General features: G+C 42.4%; 1 protein-coding gene and 1 long non-coding RNA gene across 2 annotated transcripts in view; both read left to right on the top strand.

The window, feature by feature from the left end:
- ZNF318 (zinc finger protein 318) overlaps positions 1–16,611 on the top strand; it is a 29,497-nt gene extending 12,886 nt beyond the window's left edge. Inside the window, exons 5-10 of the mRNA XM_064158766.1 lie at positions 5,835–5,934; positions 6,666–6,949; positions 9,788–9,991; positions 10,486–10,585; positions 11,614–11,732; positions 12,171–16,611. Of these exons, the coding sequence (XP_064014836.1) occupies positions 5,835–5,934; positions 6,666–6,949; positions 9,788–9,991; positions 10,486–10,585; positions 11,614–11,732; positions 12,171–15,479 (4,116 nt within the window). The 3' untranslated portion in view covers positions 15,480–16,611. The remainder of the gene's footprint in view (positions 1–5,834; positions 5,935–6,665; positions 6,950–9,787; positions 9,992–10,485; positions 10,586–11,613; positions 11,733–12,170) is intronic.
- A 1,729-nt stretch (positions 16,612–18,340) lies between these two features.
- LOC135183589 (uncharacterized) lies at positions 18,341–19,052 on the top strand. Its single transcript, XR_010305611.1, has 2 exons — positions 18,341–18,777; positions 18,919–19,052. It is a non-coding gene; the product is annotated as an uncharacterized LOC135183589 (long non-coding RNA).
- Positions 19,053–22,026: the final 2,974 nt, after the last annotated feature.

The following is a 22,026-nucleotide window of genomic DNA, read 5'->3' as shown; positions in this document are numbered from 1 at the left end:
ATAGGAAACTGTAGTTACATAGCTGTCAAAAGACTGGATGATTTCTGGAAGTTGTTTGGGTTTTAAAACTGGGGGCCACTCAATCTTTCTTGTTAAATTAAAGGCATAAAATCATAGAATTATTTGGGCTGGAAGAGACCTTAAAAAATCACCTGGTTCCAACCCCTCTGCTGTGGGCAGGGATGCCTTCCACTAGATCAGACTGCTCAAATCCCCATCCAGCCTGGCCTTGAACACTTCAAGGGAGAGAGAACACCCAGTTTCTCTGGGCAACCTGTTCTGGTGTCTCACCACCCTTATTGTAAAAAGTGTTCTTCCTTATGTCCAGTTGAAATGTAGCCACGTGTAGCTTAAAACTGTTGCTCCTTGTCCTGTCATTACAGGCCCTGGTAAAAAGTCCCTTTCCATCTGTCTTACAGAATTACAGAATCATTGAGTCTGGAAAAGACCTGAGATCATCAAGTCCAGACTATGACCACAACATCAGCTAAACCATGCTACCAAGTGCCACATCCAATCTATTTTAAAGACCTCCAGGGGTGGTGATTCCACCACCTCCATGGGCAGTCCATTCCTAATCGCCCTTTCTGTGAGGAATTGCTTCCTAACATCCAACCTAAACCTCCACTGGCACAGCTTCAGGCCATGCCCTCTTGTTAAGTCACTAGTTGCCTGGGAGAAGAGCCTGACCCCCACCTGACTACAGCTTCCTTTTAGGTAGTTGTAGAGAGTGAAAAGGTCCCCTCTAAGTCTGCTCTTCTCTAGGCTGAACAACCCCAGCTCCCTCAGCCTCTCCTCATACAACTTTCCCTCCAGTCCCCTCACCAGTCTTGTTGCTCACCTCTGGACCTGCTCCAGCACCTCAATATCTTTCTTGAAGTGAGCAGTCCAGAACTGCACACAGTGCTCGAGGTGAGGCCTCATCAGTGCCGTGTACAGGGCCAGAATCACATCCCTAGTCCTGCTGGCCACACTATTCTTGATAACAGGCCAAGATGTCATTGGCCTCCAGTGCCACCTGGGCACACTGCTGGCTCATGCTCAGCTGTTGTAAACCAGCACTCCTAGGGCCCTTTCAGCCAGTCTGCTTTCCAGCCACTCATCACCCAATGTGTGTGCATGGGGTTATTGTGGCCAAAGTGTAGGACCCTGTACTTGGTCCTGTTGAATCCCACACCATTCATCCCATCCCATCTATCCAGCCTGTCCAGGTCCCTCTGCAGCATCTTCCTACCTTCTAGCAGATCAACACTCCCTCCCAACTTGGTGTTATCTACAAATTTAGTGATCCCTCATCCAGGTCATTGGTAAAGATGTTGAGTAGAACTGGGCTCGGTACTGGTCCTTGAGGGACATCTCTGGTCACAGGATGCCAACTGAATGCAGCACCATTCACAACCACTCTCTGTGCTTGGTCCTTCAGCAGTTGTTAACCCAGCGAAGGGTGCACCTGTCCAAGCCATGGGCTGACAGCTGTGCCAGGAGGGTGCTGTGGGAGGTTGTGCCAGATGCTTTGTTGAAGTCTAGGTAGACCACATCCAGAGTTTTCCCTTCATCTACCAGGCGGGTCACCCAGTCCTAGAATGAGATCAGGTTGGTTAGGCAGGACCTTCCTTTCCTCAATCCATGCTGGCTGAGTCTGATTCCCTGGTTTTCTTGTACATGCCACTCGGTGGCATTCAGGATGACCTGCTCCATAACCTTGCCAGGTACTGAGGTCAGGCTGACAGGCCTGTAGTTCCCCAGACCTTCTTATTTTGGCCCTTCTTGTGGATGGGCATCACACTGGTCAACCTCCAGCCACCTGGCACCTCCCCAGTTAGCTAGGACCGGTGATAAATGATGGAGAGCAGCTTAGCTAGCTCTTGTGCCAGCTCCTGAAGTAGCCTGGGATGAATCCTGTCTGGACCTATAGACTTGTTAGGATCTAAGTGGCATAGGTCACTAACTACTTCCTTCTGGATTACAGGAGGGATATTCTGCTTCCCATCCCTATCTACCAGCTCAAGAGTGCAGTAGCCCTGGGGATAGTCAGTCTTTTTGTTAAAGACTGAAGCAAACAACAGTGTTGGGTACCTCAACTTTTTCCTTGTCTTCTGTTACTATATTCCATCCTTCATCCAATAAGGAATGAAGATTTTCCCCGGTTCTCCTTTTGTTATTAATGTACTTAGAAGAGCACTTTTTACTATCCTTAGTAAAGGATTAAGTTCAAAGTGAGCTTTTGCATCTCTTAATTCTCTTTCTACATGACCTTACAATGTCCTTATATGCTTCCTGGTTCACCTGCCCCTTTTTCCAGAGTTGATACACTCTCTGTCTTTCCTTTGAGTTCTTACAGAAGCTGATCTTCTCCAACAGCTTGTTTTGTGGCACGTAGGGACAGCCTACTCCTGCACCTACATAATTCCATCCTTAAAGTAGACCCAGACTTCCCAAGCCCCCTTGCTTTTGAGGGCTGCTTCCCAAGCGAGTCTCCAAACCAGCATCCTGCACAGACTGAAGTCAGCCCTCTGGAAGTCCAAGGTAGAGATTTTGCTGAGAGCCCTCCTAACCTCACCACCTATTGAAAATTCTATCATATCGTAGTTGCTGTGCTCCAGATGACCTCCAGCCACCACATCTTCCACCAGCCCTTCCCTGTTTGTAAACATCAGGTCTAATGGGGCACCGCCCCTTGTAGGCTTCTTTACCAGCTGCAACAGAAAGTTGTCATCCACACATTCTAGGAACTTCCTGGACTGCTCCCTTTCTGCTGTGTTGTACTTCCAGCAGACATCTGGTAAGTTGAACAAGGCCTAGGAAACGTGAAGACATCTCCAAATTGTTGAAGGAATGTCTCATCGGTGTCTTTATACTGCTCAGGTGGTCTGTGGCAGACTATCAGCCTCACTGGCCTTCCCTTTTAACCTTATTCCTAGACTTTCAACTTTGGTGTGTCTAACATTGAATTCAGGACAGTCAGACCATTCCTTAACACACAACACTGCTCCTCCACATCTCCTCCCTTTTTAAAGAGCCTGTAGCCATCCATTGCAGCACTCCAGTTGTGCAGATCATCCCACCACATTTCCATGATGACAATTATATTGTGGTTTCCCTGGTGTGCAGTAGTTTACATTTCCTCCTGTTTGTTGCCCATGCTACAGGTGTTGGCATACAGGCACTTGATCCAAGGTACAGATACAGCCTCTAATACCTTTCACGCAGGCACTGGCATGTTGCATTCAGGCTCCTTTCTAGTGACCTCAGTTTCACCTCTGCTCCACTTCATACCGCGTTTTAAGCTCTGATAATGAGCCCTGCCAGCTCCCTTCCTAAAACCCTTTTCCCCCTGTGGGATAGGCTATTCCCATCTGTTGCCAGCAGGCCTGACCTCTTGTAGATCAAGCCATGGTCAAAACCCCCAAGCCTCTGCCAGTAACAAAAGGCTTGGAGCCAGGTTTTAAATCTGTTGGCACATCCTGCCTTATCCCTCGTCGTTCCCCACAGCTGGAGGAGAACACAACCTGTGCTCCCGATCCCTTGACCAGCCATCCCAAGGCTCTGAAATACTTCTTCATTGTTCTTGGAGGTGTTCTTCCTATTTCATCACTGCCTACCTGAAACAACAAAAGGGGATAATAATCTGAGGGCTGTACTAGGCAAGGGAGCTTCTTCATTACTTCTTTAACCCGGGCCCTTGGAAGGCAACAGAGGTCCTTGTGTAGCAGGTCTGGTCTGCATATTGGGCCTTCTGTTTCCTTAAGCAGTGAGTCACCAGTGACAGTGACCTGTCTTACTCTGCTGAGGAGGTTTTAATGCAGGGGGCAGTTCGACTAGACTTTGGTGACACCTCTAAGCAGGCAGAACCATCTTCCTCACTGTTGCCCAGTTCCCCTTGCAGAGCACTGTACCTGTCCTTGTCTCCATCTTCATTCTCCTGACTGTCAAGTCCCAAAGCCCCATACCTATTGTACAATGGCAACCAGGGAGGTGAGGGGGGCTGAGTAGACTCTTGCTTGCCTTTCCAAGCAGGGACCTCTTTGCATTCTGCCTTGTCCCTTAAGTACTAAAAGGCCACAGTAAGGTCTTCCCAGAGCCTTCTCGTATCCAGACTGAGCAACCACAACTCTCTCAGTCTTCCTTCATAGGACAAGTGCTCCTAGCTCACTAATAATTGTCATGACCCAAAAAGGTCCATGTCTTGTGCTGGGGGGGCCCAGAGCTGGATGTAATACTCCACATGGGATCTCACAAAAACAGAGTAGAGGCTGAGAGTCACCTGGGTGCACCTGCTGGCCTTGGTTTTCCTGCAGCCCTGTCTTCAATTTGCTTTCTGAGCTGCTAGTGCACATCCTGAGTTTGTAACTACATACCCCTAGCTGCATGACATCACTTCAGTGTAGCGGTGGTAATCATACATTGTGTCGGTAGATCTGCTAGTAGAGGAGCAGCACAAGACACAGGCTGGAAGCTTTTTGCCTACTCAGATCATGTTTGAATCCACTGATTCCAAGTGGATATTTGGGCCACTGATTCCAGGAAAGGCTCAGAAGAGGTCACTTTAGAGTTTTGTTCTGAGAGAAGCTGTCTGATTTTTTTATTTGAAGAGATATAAAGAGTATTTGCACAAAGTTCTACATGGAGAAATAAATGAACTTTTACTGCTTACAAGTATTAATTTCTTCAGTTGACATGCTTGAAATGTTGGTTTTAATGAAACTTGCTACTTCTGGAAGAGCTTTGTTGGCTGAAAGTGTGTGGTTTTCTCCTGCTATGACATACTCTTATAGCTCCTTTATGCATCTTGGCAGAACTTTTAGGGCTCAGTCTGCACTGCAGGTGTCCTTGCCTTGGGCTTAGTCTGCAGGTTTTATTTCTGTTGGGATGGCTTGGAGTATCCAGTTGATGCTTCTGTGCTTTAAGAAAACCCAGAATGAGAGACTGGTGTTTTGGTGATCAAAAAAAACAACACAAACTCCCAAAAAAACTTGTTGCATTTAAGACATGGCATAACTGTTTTGGTAGAACCCCATTCAAGGTTTACTCCAGGCAGGCTGTAGGGGTCTTACTGACATTGACAGTACCACAGTAGGACCTGGGTCATTTTTCTTTGTTGTCATAGTAGGCCTGGGTAATTTGTTCAAGTAAGAAGTCAGTAATAAGCTTTAAGAGCATTGTGGAAGTAAAGAAAAGGGATTTATCTGTTGAAAAATGTAGCTGAGAAGGAAATGGAAAGAATTTTTCTGATTAATTTTAGCATATTGCTTGGTTTCCTTCTGTGAGAATCAATGAAAAACAGTGAAAAGCAGGTCTGTGAGTTCCTTATGCCACAGTTCACCTTTTTGAGCAAGCAACAGGCTTCATCCAGATGTTTCTTTTTGGATAATTATGCCTGCAGAATGTATTTGGTGATACAGTTATGATAAGATTGAAGTAAAAGCCTAAGTAATATCTAATACTGTCTGGATGGAAAGCAGGAGGCAAAGTGAAGGGCTGATGGAACATGCTACCTTTAGAGGTACTGCATGAAGAGCTGTTTGGCATTGATCTTGCTCACCCCTTTAGAAGATAGTTGGCTGAGCTGAAGTACAACAAAGCAAGTATTTTTGGGCAATATGCTATCCAAAAGAAAAAAATGGCATTCCTATAGGGTTGAAGTGTGAGCATATGATTTAGTTACCTGCAGATGCAGAGGAAGAGTTGTATTGTGTTAAAGTTCTCAAGAACATTTTGGGAATAGTGAGCAGTGTTCTGTGACTGACAAATTGAGGTCTTGCTGTCATTCTGGCAAGACTGATTAACTGGCATAGTGAAGAGAAGTAAATCTGGTCCTCTTCCAATCTGCTTAGGTTATAGAAGAGAGAGAAAAACTAAAGAATGAACGAGAAGCACGGCAAAAGAAGCTTTATTACCTCAAAACTGAGCTGGACAGGCTTCGTAAACAGCAAGGTACAGTGCATTCCTCACTCCTGGATAATTTTTTTCCCAGTTGTATTGTAGGTTGTATCTCAAATCCTAGTACATAGTAGGACAAGTGAAGACCAAAAGAATAGTAGTTCATAGTTTCATATTTTAATACTTGGAGAAATGCAAAGTATGAGAAAACACTGACATAATTCCTGCATTAAAATTCATTATGTCAAAATTTGACTGTTATGATGAAGCAAGCAGTTGCTCTTGCGTCTTCTTTGGCAACTTGGTAAGTTAAATCAGTCACAGTTTGTGCATTTTAGTGCTTTTTAAAAGAAGTGAGAAATAGAAACTGAAGACATGTCATTGTGCCTTTCAGTTTTTCATAAATGAATTCTTACTTGGAGAAGGAAAAGTAGTCCTCTTTAGACAGAGCTACCTTATTTTTAAAACTTCTGTTCCATCAAAGTAAGTAGTAATTTATCTCAGCTTTGGAAAATGATACTTTCAGGTTAGAATACATGATTAACTTTAGTGTGTTTAGTCATAAAAGGAACTAGTGATCATTAAATGTGCCTCTGATAGGGTTGTGCATTAAAGCAGTCCTTATAGAAGTGGATTAATGCTGCTGTATCTGACAGTCATCTTTACAAGTACCTAGTCACAATTTAGCTGTAATATTAACATTTCTCTTGTTGCTGGAATAGTTGTGCATATTGTGTGACTTTTCCTGTTGCATTTCAACTCTTCTACTTCTTTGATTGGCTCAGGAGAGATGTTGAGGAAAAAACGTCGTGAGAAGGATGGACACAAAGACCCCTTGTTGGTTGAGGTGAACAGACTACAAGAGAACATTGTGAAGGAGATTTCAGAGCTGCATAAAGAGTCTGATGCAGCTGACAAGAAGCAGTCTGAGCTTGACAAAGTAGCACAAATCCTGGGGATTAACATATTTGAAAAACCTCGGAAACCACCTGCAGAAACCAAAGATTCCTCAGAGAAGAACAAGTCAGAAAATGCGAAAGGTCCAGAGAAAACATCTTCCTCCAACAAGGTAAAGTCTTCTCATGTGTATGCTAATGATTCTCTCAATAAAAGAACAGGGCATTTCAGAGATGGCCACTCCCAAACACTGACTAGAAGATTGTTTGATGCTGTTTGTGATCGCATCTCATGCACTGTTTTTGATGGTGCATGCAGATGGGAGTGAGTGTACCAGTGTTTATAATTTCCCTCAGGATTTGCACAGTTCAGTACCACCTGCTGATTTTGATCTTGGTTTTGATGAAATGACAGTTGAACTAAAATAGTATCTTGAGTGTTTGTAGCTGTTCAGTCTCAATGCCATACCAGCAGGACAGACTTCTCTAGAACATTTTTGGCACAGCCTGTCAAGGAGGAATGTTTGCATCAGCAAACCTTGACATGAGTTTGGAGTGTGCTGGTATCTCACTGGGTGATGATACTAACAAATCACAAGACTTATGATTGTAATCACCTTAACATGATTATTATGCACATATTACATGTTCTCACTTAAAAAATGTCAGTATGTATCAGTATGGTGTCTCTGACATGGTCTATAGTACTCAATGCTGGATATACCAAATCAAGCTTCTGGTGTTCCTGAAGGTAGTTTTTCCTTTGATAGTAGTGTATAATAGCAACATCTGAAAGGTTTTACATGTATTCAGGAGATTATTTATCTTTCTTTTCAGATGTTTATTCAAATATGTAATAGAAATAGCTGATGGGAGATTGTGGATGCTTTTTGTGTAGACCTCACTCTGCATTTTTTGCAGTGAGGAAAATGTTAATAGGGTAAGAGGCATTTCCCACAAGGTCACTCAAATTTGTGTATCCTGTAAACTTTCCCTTATGCTTCTTCATGGTCTGGTTCAGAAAACCCATTTGATTTTTAAGGCTTGCTGTTGTTTTTTTATTTTTGTTGTTTCTTAAAACACCTCTGAAATTTAGTATCCATTTATCCAAATCATTTGTTTCAGTCACCACATCGTGAAACTGAAGTAGGCAACACTGTCTTTTAAACCCTTCATTGCATTAAATTATGTTGCTTTCCTTTTGTGAGATATGGCATATGTGAATTTATTTTTCATTATTTTATCTTTCATTGCCTGTATCAACCAAACTCATAATGATTTGATCCCCTTTTCATAATTCTTTGTTTAACAAGTTCTGGCCAAGAACATTTAGTACTTTCTGATACCTGTAGGTACGTAGAACACTGTCTTTAGTCTTTTAAGATTCACTTTGTAGTTCTGATTGTTAACTTTTTTAAATTAAAAGAAAGGTGGTAACAAGTCTTCTGACACTCAGATAGGTTGACTCTGCTAACCTAAGTGCAGAGACATGGACATGGACATGTACAGAGCTTATGTGCAAGCTACCTTGTGGTGCCCTGCTGCTGCTCCTAGGTCTGTGTGTTGTGGTCACATGGTGAGTGCAGAGGTAAAGCTAGCCTGGTACCAAACAGGTATTGTCCCTTCTGGGGTCTAAATAGCCACAAATTACAAAGGCATCTTTGAGCTGGGCTTGAGCACAAACTGGGATTAAAGGTTGGCTGTCACCTGTCTGTGTGTGAAGCATTGTCTTTTTGAAGTTCTGGCTGAGAGAGCATTTTTATACAGTGGATGCTTGGATGTCTGTAAATAGCACAAACAGTGACGCTTCTCAGTCACTGTGAACATCCTTCCATGGACTTCCTACAGATCATACACTGATCTTTTTAAGAGAATGTCAGCTTTGCTGTTTCTTACAGACAGAATATATACAAACATTCATGGGGTCACTTCCTACTCTGCTACAAAGAACTAGATTGCATTGGGATATGGGTATCTGCAGGGTGCATAGTGGACAAAGTGTCTCTTCGTTGTTTGATTTACGATGTATGCTGTGTGGGGTGCTGTTAATAGGAGAGAATCTATCTGGGTTTTCCAAAAGGAGTTTCAAGTACTGCAGATGTTATTTAACAATTTCATTCAGTGTCTGTAGTGAATAACTTGGAAATCACACAACCAATTCAGGTCTGCTAAGTTAACATGCTCTTCTTTCCAGGCTGCCATGAGGATTAGAAATGGTAGCATAATGGGCTTTCAGCTGTTGAAAATGTGTTTCAAAACTCAAATGACATTTAGTACTATTGTAATATAAAGTAGCAGGGCTCATTCATGATCCATTTCAGGGATTCTTTGCTGCTCTGCAGTGTTAGTTTAGTATTCATTTTAGCTAGAGTTCTGAAATGTCTGTGTGTCACTGTATGGTGTCTTTCTGTACGAGTCAGTGTAAGTGCAAATATCACAAGCTCAGATCACAAGATGCTTCACCATATATACTCAGGTAGTTAACAAAACACCATCTTTATTACTGCTAAGCAATGACTTTTCTGGAGAATTCAGGAACTGTCAAATAATCTAATAAAGCTGATTGAGTTAAATGCTTTTAGTCAACTAACTTACTTCTTCATTCTACTTTCATTCAAGCTACTTTTGCAGTAAAATTCTGAATGCTTCTAGGGGAGCCATTTTAGGTCGAGGCACTGTTTTGGCTAGGATGGTAACTATTCAGAACCCATACAGTGAGAAGGGTGCATGCCATAGGGAATGTGTTCATTTGGTTCCTTGATAACCTACAACTGTCCAGCCATTACATCTGGGAGCCTTATTGGAAACTCTTCTCTGCGGCCACGTAGCGTCTTAGTCGGCAATACCAGCTCCCTGAAACACTGGAATTAGCCTGGGCACTGAGAAGCAGGTGATGTATTTTATTTCATTTTTTGTTCTTTGTGGCTTCTGCTGGAGGCAGGTTCTGAGTTTTAGACCATTATGTCTGTCCTGCTTTGACTTAGAGAAGTGTTTCCTTTTGTTCAATTCAGGAATCAAAAACTACTAATGACAAATCCAGAGGCAGAAGCCCGAAACCAGCAGAGTCATCTTCACAGTCTTCCAAACATCCTTTCCAGCTGGCCAATATTTATGACTATTACGATGCAGGGAACCACTGGTGCAAAGACTGCAATACCATCTGCGGGACCTTGTTTGACTTTTTCACACACATGCATAATAAGAAACATAGACAGGTATGTTGCAGGCTTCCTTCACTAAGTGCATTTCATACTGCTGTAAATACTGGCACTAAAACATACACCAGAGAACTACATTTTACAAGAAAACCTGAAGTAATAACCCAATGAGTTGCTTATCAAATTCCTTTTCCCTAATGTTGGACTTGAGCAGTTTGTACGCCCACCAGTGTGTTCCAACTAGTGTAAATGGGGCCTGTGTTCAGTTCACTTAGGATCTAGCATTTGATACTTGTGTTTCATATGTTTAACCTGTTCTTTGCTATGGTTTACATTTTACACTTCTCACAGATTATTTTCCCAGTGTAAATTGCAAAATGGGAGGGTAAAGAGAGGAAAACATATTTCTTGTAAATATTTGCACGTTGATTTTAATGTTCAGTGTTCTGAAAGGAAGAAGGATGTTCTGATGTTAAAAAGGAAAAAGACAAGTGTATTTGCCTTGCTGGTGTAATACATGAGCCTGTATGCCTCTGTCACTGTGCAAATAGACCCTGGATCCTTACAACAGACCTTGGGCTTTGAAGACCCAGAGTGAGACCAAACAAGACTCCATAAAACGCATTGATAAGATAACTGTTCCTGCCAAAGGTATGTTAATTCTTTTTAACTTTGATATCTTCATCCTTTGCCCTCCAGCAAGTTCCAGTTGCATAGAGAAAGGAATTTCAAAGCTTTACCTTCTTATAGCAGCATATATAGGTATTATTAGATAAAAGGAAAACAGTTTAATTTCCTCACTGTTCTTGTGGGAAAAGATCATGAAGCAGGAGTGCAGGAAAATGTAGCATGGTTCCTCCTCTTCTTTTTAGAGTTTCATTTATTTATTTTGACTATCAGGTGACTTCTTTCTCCAGTGTAGTTCTGAAGTGATTTTTGCTAACATACTAGAATTCAGAAAATTACTACAAGAGCTTGCAGTGTTTGGGCAGATTTATGCAGTACTCCACCCAGTCTTGCAACAGTCTTCTATTCAATACATTTTTAGTAGAGGTGCCCTTGAAAAATCACTGATGAATACTTGATAGAGTGTGGTGGATACAGAGAATCTGAGAAAGTCATGTGGAAGGTGTTGCAAAGTGATTTGAAAAGTAATACAGTATTTAAAATCTTACTGTCCAGATAGGCCTGCCAATGGTCAATCTCAGTTCTTACATTACATACTTTTAGTAGGTCCCACTGAAAAAGAATCTGCAGTGCTGGGTAACTGCAGCTGTTTCTGTAGGCACAAAGATGCAGTCTTCCTGAGCTTCAGTGAAAATAAATGTGTTTTTCTCATAAACCAGATGTTTAATATTTCAGCAGACTGCATCACAAAGATGTAAAATACATTAAGACTGTAGGAAAAGTTAGCCTACTTGAATAGAGGTTATCCTTAATGTGGTGGAGAGCACTGAAACAGTACTTTGAATCAAAGTAATCAAGCTTTTTAATTTAATGTGTTTGTTTCTGGTAGTGCTGTTTTTCATCCTGTAAATGTAAGGAAAGCAGCATTAACTGTTCCAAAAGGAACACTGCTGGAGGTATTGCTGTTGGTTTTGATACATTTATCTGGCTTTGTTAAGAGCTTGGCCTTTATTAAGTTTTGTCTCTCTGATCATTTTCTTCGGCCTTTTCAGGCTCTGAGTTTCTGATTCCCATCACTGGATATTATTGCCAGCTCTGTCATGAATTTTTTGGAGATCAAATCTCAGCAGAGCAGCATGTGAAAAGTCATCCCCACAATGAGAAATACAAGGTTGGTAACCAGTATGCTAGGAGTGAGTCATTCCTTCTGTTAGCTTCTACTTGTTTTGTCTTCATTTTCCAAAGACTGACATTTGACTCCTCAGAATATGTGTATTTGCTTATCTTCAGTACATTCTACAGAATGAAATAAGCAGAACTTCTCATTACACAGAGACTAAGCTTTCATCTGCCTGAAGTTGAAAAGGTGTTTAAGACCCAGTGTTGATTTTCAAACTCATCTTTAAAGTGATAGCACTGCTGAAAGCCACCACTCAATTCACACCAAATTGCAGAGTGTGGAGTTTGTAGAACCTCCTTTTCCTTTAGGATAAAATTCTCTGCTCTTTTATCATTGAGATAGCTTTACTGAACAGGTCAAGAGCAGAATTTATTGATTTAATTATTTTAATAGTAAAAATGGCTAAAATTGTGCCATTTATTTCCACAGAAGTACATAGATGAAAACCCACTCTATGAAGAGAGGAGAAATCTAGACCGTCAAGCTGGATTGGCTGTAGTTCTGGAAACAGAGCGCAGGAGGCAGAATGAGCTGAAACGGAAACTAGTTGAGAAACAGAAAGAAGTGAAGGATGAGAAGAAACCAAAAATAGTAAAGAAAGATGATGCAAATTGCATGCCAGAACTTGGAGAAGGGACTAATGAAACTCAAGGCAAAACAGATTCTTCTGAGCAAAAACTGGGTATCAAGCTTAAGCTGAAGCAGGAAGATAAGGAGGAGAAAAAAGAAGAAAAGAAAGAGGAATCAAAAAAGGAATCACCAAGCCAGACTTCCTTTGGGAAATTCAGCTGGAAGAAGACTGAGAAAGAGGATAAAACCCCAGGGGGTGCTGTTCCAAAGGAAGAGACTACAGAAGGAAACAAAGAAGAGAACAAGTGTCAGTCTGGGAAGCTTCATGTCAAGCCCATTGAAATCAAGCTGTCTGGGAAAACTGTTATTCCACACACTAGCTCGTGGACACCAGTGGTTTCCACATTATCATCAACAAAAATTCTACCCAATCTACCAGTCCCCACCATGATTTTCAGGAAGACTACTGCTACAACAGTTAGCAAACCGGCACCGTTGAACACCTTTTTATCCATAAAATCCTCTGGAGCTACCACCAAGCCGCTACCTGTTGTAAAAGAAACCAATTCAGATATTCTGCTGCCTCCAGATATCATCTCAAAAGCTTTTGGAGGAGAAGAAGTAATTTTAAAAGGGGCAGAGGAGGATCTGAAAGAAGCAGAGAATGATGGATCTTCTCAGACCTCTGATACGCCACCTTCCCCACCTCATCCACCAGCGGTCCAGCAGGCAGCTGTCATCCCTGCAGATGAGGTAGCTCCAGGTGTATCTGAAAGTGAACAGACAATGCTGGCAATGCCTGTGAGGCCTCCTCCACTACCACCTTCAACTGCTTTCAGTGACCAGGCAAAAAAACTAGAGAAACGAAACTCTTGCTTGGCCACAGCCAATGCTAAAGATCTGTATGATATTTTCTACAGCAGTGGTGGAAAGAGCTCGTCTGACAGCAAGCTTGCGAATGCAGTACCTCCAAACGGAGAAAACTCTAACCTACCAAAACCTGCAGACTCATCTGCAGACCCTGGATCAAATAGTAGCTCGTGCTCCTTCAAAGAGGATTCTCAGAATGGGGCTTCTGAGGTTAGGCAAGTCCACTCAGTTGAGAACAGCTCAGAACTGGAGAGAACTGGTATTTCAGAGACTTTAACATGTCATAATGAGATGAACTGTGACACTGAAAATGGTACTCAAAAAGATGTAGCTAAAAAATGTCAGGCTCCTCTTTCAATAGATGTTCAGTCTCAGCTGAAGGAAGGTTCCTCACAGTGTAATAATCAAGTAACAGAAAGTTGTCTTCTTGGTGAGAATCAGGCTGAAATGAACAAGAAATCACTTCAGCCTCAGCTGTCAGAAATGTTGGTCACAGAATTTCCAGACACAAAAGCTGCTTCCCATACTGGACTTGTGGATATAGGAGGTAGAGAGCAAGTAGACATTCAAGAACTCTGCGATCTACAGAAAACAGAGGTCCAAAAGAAAGTTGGACAGAAAGATGCAGATAAAACTACAGTTACTAACGTGAATGTTCCTGGTTCCTTGAAGAAAGATAGAGAGATGAAAGACTGGGAAATAAAAGCAGTAAAGCCTGAGCTTATTTTACACCCAAAGACTTTGTTACCTGAAGCACAGAATGAAATTAAAAAATTGGGAAATGCACATTTGGAGGAGGAAGGGCTAAATGGTAACTGTAGAACTCAGTTGGAAACTGATAGTCCAGACTTGCTTTGTGATTCTCAAAACACTTCCAAAGAAAAAGCTTTAGTAGCAGTAATGACAGAGCAGAATTCTGTTGATGCCTCCTTAAAAGATGTAAAACTGAATAGTGTAGCTTTGGTAGTATCTCAGAGAGGAGTCCCTGACAAAGCCTCTCGAATTTCAGAAACACAAAATCAAATTTTAGAATTGACAAGAAGTGAACGGGACACTTGCACAACTAGTAATGGAGAAAAACAGGTCATCACAACCTGTTCTTGCTCTGAAAGTGGCTGGGATCTGTCAGCTACCCCAAAAGCAGAAATAAAAACTGATTCTAATGAAGTTAGTGCTTCAGAGATAGAGGTACAGCCAGACACGTATCTTGCCAATGAAGAAACTAGAGGTAGCATATTGGAGATTCAGGAAAGGGTTCAACCTGAACTCCCAGACCATGCAGTGTTGGATAACCAAACTCAAAGGAAGGACAATGCACAGTTGGGCAATGCCAATTGTGCAAATATTGTTGAACTCAGATCCAGTGTAGAATTAGTGGTTGAAGTTGATCAAAAATCATTAGGCTGCACTGGATCTGATGCAACATTAGACAGTACTTTTATCAAGAGAGATGCAAAAGAGGTAGGGACTGGAGGCTTTCCTAGGGTTCACTCTGATCTTGTCCAAGAACCAGTAGTTGCTTTATCAGCAGATTTCCATAGGAAGCATCTTTCAGAAGAAGCTGTCCACTCCCCAGAAACAAAGCATGAGGTCGTAAGAAATTCAGCAGCCAATGACTTTCATCTGACTTACGTGGGATTGAACACTGAACAGTCCAAAAGTCTCTCTGAAAATGTTCATGTGGATAACAAGAAAGTGTCTTTGACATCAGAAGATGTAAAACGCAGTAAGACTCCCTCCCAGAAAGCAGAACTTGAGTTTAGAAGCACCGATTGCAGTTTGGGAGATACTAAGGTAAAGCAGGAATGCTTCAGCATCCTTACAGCAGGACTTTTAAATGAGAATGCAGGAGAAGTTTCAAAACTAGGAACTACTGCATCTGTTAGGCTAGAGTCTGGTAATCTTAAGAAGCTGGGCACTGGAAAAACAGTAGATGAAACAGAGATTACTGATTTTGCTGCACTAACTTCTGGTAGTCAGGAAGATAAATTTTGCACACGGATTTCTCAAACGGCTCTGCCGCGGCTGGGGTTGCAGTCCTCAAACAGTAGCACTACAGAAGTGGCCCTGCCAGTTGTAGAAATGCAAGGCATTTCTCCTATGTCTGAGATCCTCCTGCAAGTAGAGGAGAACAAAGGCGATGCTGTCCAAATGCCATCACTGAGTTGTGATGGAGGCAGCACAAAAAGTCAGGCTTCTGGATGCGCAGGAACTGTCTTTCCTGGGGTTAAAGAAACAGGGAAAGGATGGTGGCTGAGGAGCCAAGGGAGCGTGTACCATCCCGAGCAAAAAGACTGAGCAAACAGAAACTGCTTGCAGTAGCTTGGAAGCTACAACAGATTCAGAAATCACTGAAAGCATAGCAGAAAGCCCAGTGGGTTGAAATGAACCTGGCCAGTCCCAATATTTGAGGAGCCTGAGCTGGGATTATGTATATATTTGGGTATTTTTATTTTCTCTTGTTATTGTTTTGTTATAGTTGAGGGGTTTGGGTGTATTTTGCATCCCGTGGTAGGACCTGACTGACGTCCAGCTCACATCGTTGGAAGCAGATACCTGCTTTATTCTGTACATGAACTGTGTAACATGTTTGCTCGTGTGAATTCTTTGGCCAATTTCTTTTCTACGCTCTGCTATTAAAATGGGATCTCTCATTTCTAATGTGTGTGTCTTTGTTGTTTATTTTGGAAGCTTTTCTTTCACCATTCATGGAACGGTTTGCAGCTCACCCTGTTTGTGTCCATAGCACCATGTAGCCCAGCTGCTGGGACAAGCTCAAGAACAGCAGTTGAGAACGTGGGAAAATGGAGACTTGCAGAAGAGCTAAAACGGAAGGTTTCTTTAAACTGTAATGCATGGTTTTGTTTACTTTCACTGTTTGAAATGCAAGAATGTGATTGGAGTTTCCTTTGTTTGTTTGTTTGTTTCTCTGTCTCTGTGCTTTGTAATTACTGTTGTATGACAACTGTACTTAAGCTGTTCCATTGTATTGTATAAGCACGTGTATGGATGCCACATCACTAAGCAAGGGGAGAAAATCTGCCCGACTGACTGGAGAAGAAGACTAATCGGTAAGGCTCTGTGGCCTGACACCTGAACCAGACATGTTGAGGTCACTTAAATTATTTGAAATGGGCTTTCTTTCATTGTATTTTGATCCAGTAACTATTTGTGTTAAATCATTTAGCAGCTGACCAGCTCTGAAGAAGCAGAAGATCAGAATCTTGGTGTCAGGAATTGGACTCACTTCATGTGATATAGACACATGCATGCCTACCCTGAATGGTCCTTGAGCAATCAAAAGCTCTAATGTGGTGATTCTCATTTGTATAGCTTGTTAAAGACTGAAGTATTAAATGTGTTTGCTTGGATAAATATAACATTTTTCTTTGTAAATTGTTTAAAAAATAAACATAAGTGATCAACAAGACTTTCTTCTGGATTCTTTTTGTCCTTAAGGAAAGTGTTTTGCTTCAATTAGTTTCTAACTCCTGTGGTAGCTAATAAAATGAGAACCTGTAGACAATGAAGATACTGAATGGTTAGCCTGATCAGTAGGAAACCTACTCCCAGCAGAAGTCAAAGGAAGAACTGCAGTCATCATCGTCAGTGGAAGATTGTTTCAATCCTCAGTCCTATGTAAAGTTCAAGGTGGGGCACTGCAGGGAAGGAATGCAAGCAGAGTTCATGTTCTGTAATCATTACCAGCATATGAGCCTCCAGAGGGGAGAAAACCCCCCACCAGTTTTCTCCCATCTCCATGCCTGTGTCTGAAGAAGGTATGAAACATTTTTCAGAGTCATTATGGTGCTTCTCATATTAGAAATGTAAGAACTGTCAGAGCTGAATTGGAAATACATTCTATATGGTCAAGTCACAAAAAAGCGAATTAAGAAGGGAAGAGTGGTTTGAGAAAGACTTTTAAAGCTGTGTTTCTGATGTTAAGCTCTGAATATTAGAAGTCATTACCCTGTTTCTCCAAATAACCATTTGCTGTCAAAACCAAAGACATCAAAGGTTTGACATTTTTTGATACTTCCTAAATGGAGTTGTATGAGGAGTAGAGATTGGTTAAATTCTGGTTTATAAAAAAGTCCTTTGCAGTTGTTTCTCTCTTTTCCTATGTAAATGATTTTTTATTCTATCTCTGAGTTTCTTTGTTTATATTTGACAGTTAAATATTTTCCCCTCCTTTTTTCCCCCAATTTATTCAGTGAAGTGCCTGGTGCCTTGTAAGTCCAGAAGAAGGGAACTGAGTTTCTTGCCTGCATTGTATTGAGGGATATCAGTGCAGGGAAGAGAGACATTAAAGGGAAAGATGAATTGTTTGACAGTTCTGCATTTTAGATGGTGCTGTTGTGGAATACAGACATACTTTGTGGTTAGTTTCCTTTTGCAGAATCCTTTTCTTGAAGTTCTTGGTGCAGACAGTGACAAACAATAATTTGGACAGTCATCTTCAGATGACTTTATTCAGTGTTGTGTTATGTGCATGTTATGCAGGACATGCTCTTGATTTGGTTTAGGGGAAAAGATACCAGTTATCTGCTCTCCTACACAGTTGTTACTAAGAGTAGTGGTGTTGTTCGTGCTGAACCTGGCTGGGCACAAATGGAGAGCAGCTAGCACCCAGGGAAAGCAAGAACTTTGCAAATGATACACAGAATTTTTACCCCATGTTTGTCTACAGCCTTCCAGAAGCTGAACCTTATGGTACAAATTACATAGTACTTCTCTTCATACCCTTACTCAAATTGTCCTGTTCTTAAGTGGAAGAGGGCTCTCTATTCCACACTGAAGAAAAACAACAATCTGGTCTTTCTTTGAGATGGGAGTAGAAGGTACTCCTGGAACCACTGCCATGGACAAAGATGAAACAGGCGGTGTAGATGATGACAGCTAGAGAGCCTGGCAGAGGCTTTAAGAGCTGAAATGTTACAAAATGGCATGTATCTTTTATTTATGTATGCTTTTTTTTTCTTTCTTCCTTTTGTGTGTGTGTGTGTGCTGTGGCTTCCAGAGGCATGCAGTACATGGTTTGTCCACTGTACTGGTACCCTGTGCTGGCAGAACTGTAGCGTAGCGCACTGACTGGGAAGCCTTAAGTTCTAGGCTGGCCTTGGACTCTTGACTCCAGCTCTTCAGGAGGAGGGGTGAGTTAATAGAAGGGACTTACTTGTGTGTCTGAACGGTGCAATGCAGTGCTACCTCTCCGTCCTGACCTAGTTCCCTAAAAGCTGTATAAGGCATTCAGACTTGAGCAAAATAACACAGCTGCTAGTGTGCTGCTCAAGCTCCCAGTATGTTCAAATACAGCTCTTCATTCTGCATGAAGGTTGCCTGATTTCTTCCAGACTTACAGCAAAAGCTTTTGGAAAGGAAAGCTTTTGATGCAGAAAGGAAAACAATCAAAAGGGCCTCAGATTTGAGAATGTAGCAATGAAGTCCACTAACTGTTCTGCAAGCAGGATTTTAGGATGAGCACTGAATTTGCTGTAACAAGACCATTCTCTTTGCTGCCTTTTGGTTAATTTCCACAGGAGCTAAGAAAATGTTAGCTGGAAGTGCTGGACTGCTGGAATCCTGTTCAGAGAAGGTGGGTATGGATTTGCGTGACGGGGAATGGCTTCTCTTTCTCTTCTCTTTGATAGGAGGGCACAGCCTCTTTGTTAGTCTTGATGTGATTAGTTGGTGAGGCTTTTGCTATATTTGTAACAGTTAAACATACTATTCACAGGTATGTCTGTAATTTCATTTCATGTGCCAGCATCCAAGAAGGCTGTGTGTGTAGATCACAGGATCACAGATGCTTCCTTTCTCTTGATTGAACAGTATTGTTTTTAAAATGAGCATTAAACTTTTATATACTAACACTGGATCCTGAGTGCTGTTTGTTTAAAAATCAGTCTCTAAAGAGGATTTGAAAAGTACAGTCTGCTTTAGGGTATTAATGATGGCAAGAGATTGAGCTAGATTCTGAAGCTTCTTGGTTCATAGAGCTTTCATGGCCCAACAGTAATCTGCAGAGAAGGGCAACAAAGCTGGTGAGGGGCCTGGAGCACAAATCCTATGAGGAGAGGCTGAGGGAGCTGGGGTTGTTTAGCCTGGAGAAGAGGAGGTTCAGGGGGGACCTCATTGCTGTCTACAACTACCTGAAGGGAGGTTGTAGCCAGGTAGGGGTTGGTCTCTTCTGCCAGGCAACCAGCAACAGAACAAGGGGACACAGTCTCAAGTTGTGCCAGGGTAGGTCTAGGCTGGATGTTAGGAGGAAGTTGTTGGCAGAGAGAGTGATTGGCATTGGAATGGGCTGCCCAGGGAGGTGGTGGAGTCACTGTCCCTGAAGGTGTTCAGGAAAAGACTGGATGAGGCACTTGGTGCTAGGTTGGACTGGATGATCTTGGAGGTCTCTTCCAACCTGGTTGATTCTATGATTCCTGGAAAAGCTGCTTGAAGTAGAAGAAAATACTTTAGAACTCTCCTCTCTCTATTTCATCTGGACTCTTCTAGTTATTTTTAAACTCAGCTACCAAGTTAAATTATTCATGCAAATTTTTTGGTCATATGTTCACAGAAGTCCCTTGTTGACTCTTTTTGCAGTTGTTTCACCAATAAAAAAATCCCCTGACAGCAGCTCCTAAGCATGTGAAAAATATGAACAAAACCCAGCCTGCTTTTTTGCAGATGTATCATAGCTGTTGGCTCTAGAAAATAATGGGTAAGAGATTGCTGTACAGTATGTAGATAGGCTTTTCTTGCTTTGAATGTGATGAAAAAGGCACAGCAAGGAAAGGAGGAAGTTCTGTATTGTCAGACAGAACTCAGGTCATGCTGGATGCTAAAACCAATCAATCACAAAGCACAGATTAACAAAGACAAGTTTCCTGTGTAAGGACAACTGGTGTCAGAGCAGCAGAGCACCTCACAGATCTCAGAATAAGTATTTCTGGCCACTGCACAGCCTCAGGTCATGCAGAGGCTGCCAACTTCCTTAACTTATGTATGTCACAGCCTGAAAGCATCTGACCAGGAGGTGTCTCATACATCCACATTCCTCCAAGACTCTGTGGACTGGAAGGCCTTTACTGGGGGGTCCAATGGATAGGACAGAAGCAGCCTGGGCTACTTTGGTTCTTCTCATAGGGGAAATTGGTATTAAATGGCTTTTCCAGTGCTGGCACAGTGCAGGGAGCCATGCACAACTCCAGCCAGGATGCTGCAGTGAAGCTGCATACAGCTCCATGTGGAGTTCCAGAACTACAGCTTCTCATGAGTGGGGAGGGAAGGAGCCATAACAAACCTAGCCAGGGAGAGAACAAGCAGGAGGAGAGCTGAGCTTGGTTCTGCATCTTGACAAGTCTTCTGCAGAGCTTTGGGTAGCCCATGGAAATCAGTAACCACAGTTCTAGCCCTGGTGTGAGGTGATGGCCCGAGTGGCTGCTGCTTCCAGAAGTAACTGTTCTGCAAAGCCATGGACCTTATTGTATACCAGTAAACTGCTTGGAAGCTACAAGATGAGATTGCTTGAGAAGTACTTGTATGCAAAGCAAAAACTGTACACTATCCAAGTGAATTTCTTCTAGAGGGGCCAGGATGCTACGCAGTTGCCACTCACATCTCCCATGCCTCCAAAATTTGGGTGGTGAAAAAACTTTATGTAGCTAGGAAGAAAAGAAATCACAACTGACAAAGCACAGAATGACAAAGCAAAGCTCTCTTCCCTTGCCTCAGGGGAAGTTGTAGCTGCCTGCTTGAGGTCAGTATGATACCTCCACTTGTTCTCCCCAGCCACAAGATCCAGGCTGCTGACAAGGAACTGCTGGTTCCCACGGCACAGAGAGGAAAACAAGGCAGATGTAGAACTGAGAGAGAGACTGGAGAGGATGCTTTCTGTCTTGTCCTCACCTTGCAGCATTGCCACAATGGAATCAGAGAGAGAAATAAGCAAAAGGCAACTGGTCCTTAATTGAGCACCAAGATGAATACAACCCCTCTCTTATCTAAATCACCTACATAGTGTCAATATAAAGTTTGCCTGCAGTTAAGTGTAGGACAGCAAATGTTTCCATGAAGTCAGCACAGTGTCTTTGCTTCTGTGCAGATTCAGGAGACAGAAACGGTCTCTGAATGAGAAATCTGTTTCACATACTGCTTGCTACTACAAATGCCTTCAAGCCCCAGTTTTGTCCTTGTCCACATGCAAGAGAAAAAGCAGAAGCTTCAGAAATAGGAGCTAAACATCAAGACCAGAAGCAGCAACTGAGGAGCAGGGGCTGACCATACTGCCCTGTTTTGTACACTTCAGCTGTGCAAGCAACCCCAGCTGTTGCAGCAAGAAGTGTCACAAGTCTTCAGCAGCCGTGATCAATTTAGGAGGGGAAAAACCCAGTCCCCCAGACTCCCAGTTTGAGACTATCCACACAGGCAAGGCTCCCAGGCAGAACACCTGAGGTGCTCTGAGTAAATCCAAAGTGAATGAATCTGAAAGGAATGGACTAAAGAAATTCCCACAGCCAACTTTAGCCCAACAGCGACACGGCAGCTTGCATGTCCCTTACTCAGTTTCTGTTGGCTGTTTTGGTTCGGGTTTGTTTGTTTTAATTGAAATGGTCTACAAAGAGACAGGAATGGCCTTTTTATTTTCTCTTCACATCAGGTTTTCAAGAGGTATTTTCCCCCTCGATGTACAGATTGATCTGTCTTTAATAGTAGATCTGTCTGAGACACTGTTTTGCTGTCCTTCAAGACTACAAGGTCCCTCTTTACTTGACTACAGTTTTCCTCTCTGTTTGCCAGGGACAGTGACTAAGTACAGGCAAACCCGGACTTGCTCGTTAGAGAATCAACT

This window comes from Pogoniulus pusillus, chromosome 18 (assembly GCF_015220805.1).
Source record: "Pogoniulus pusillus isolate bPogPus1 chromosome 18, bPogPus1.pri, whole genome shotgun sequence".
Taxonomy (NCBI): Eukaryota; Metazoa; Chordata; class Aves; order Piciformes; family Lybiidae; genus Pogoniulus; species Pogoniulus pusillus.
Note: the sequence above shows the minus strand (reverse complement) of the source record. Positions and strands in the feature narration are given on the sequence as shown.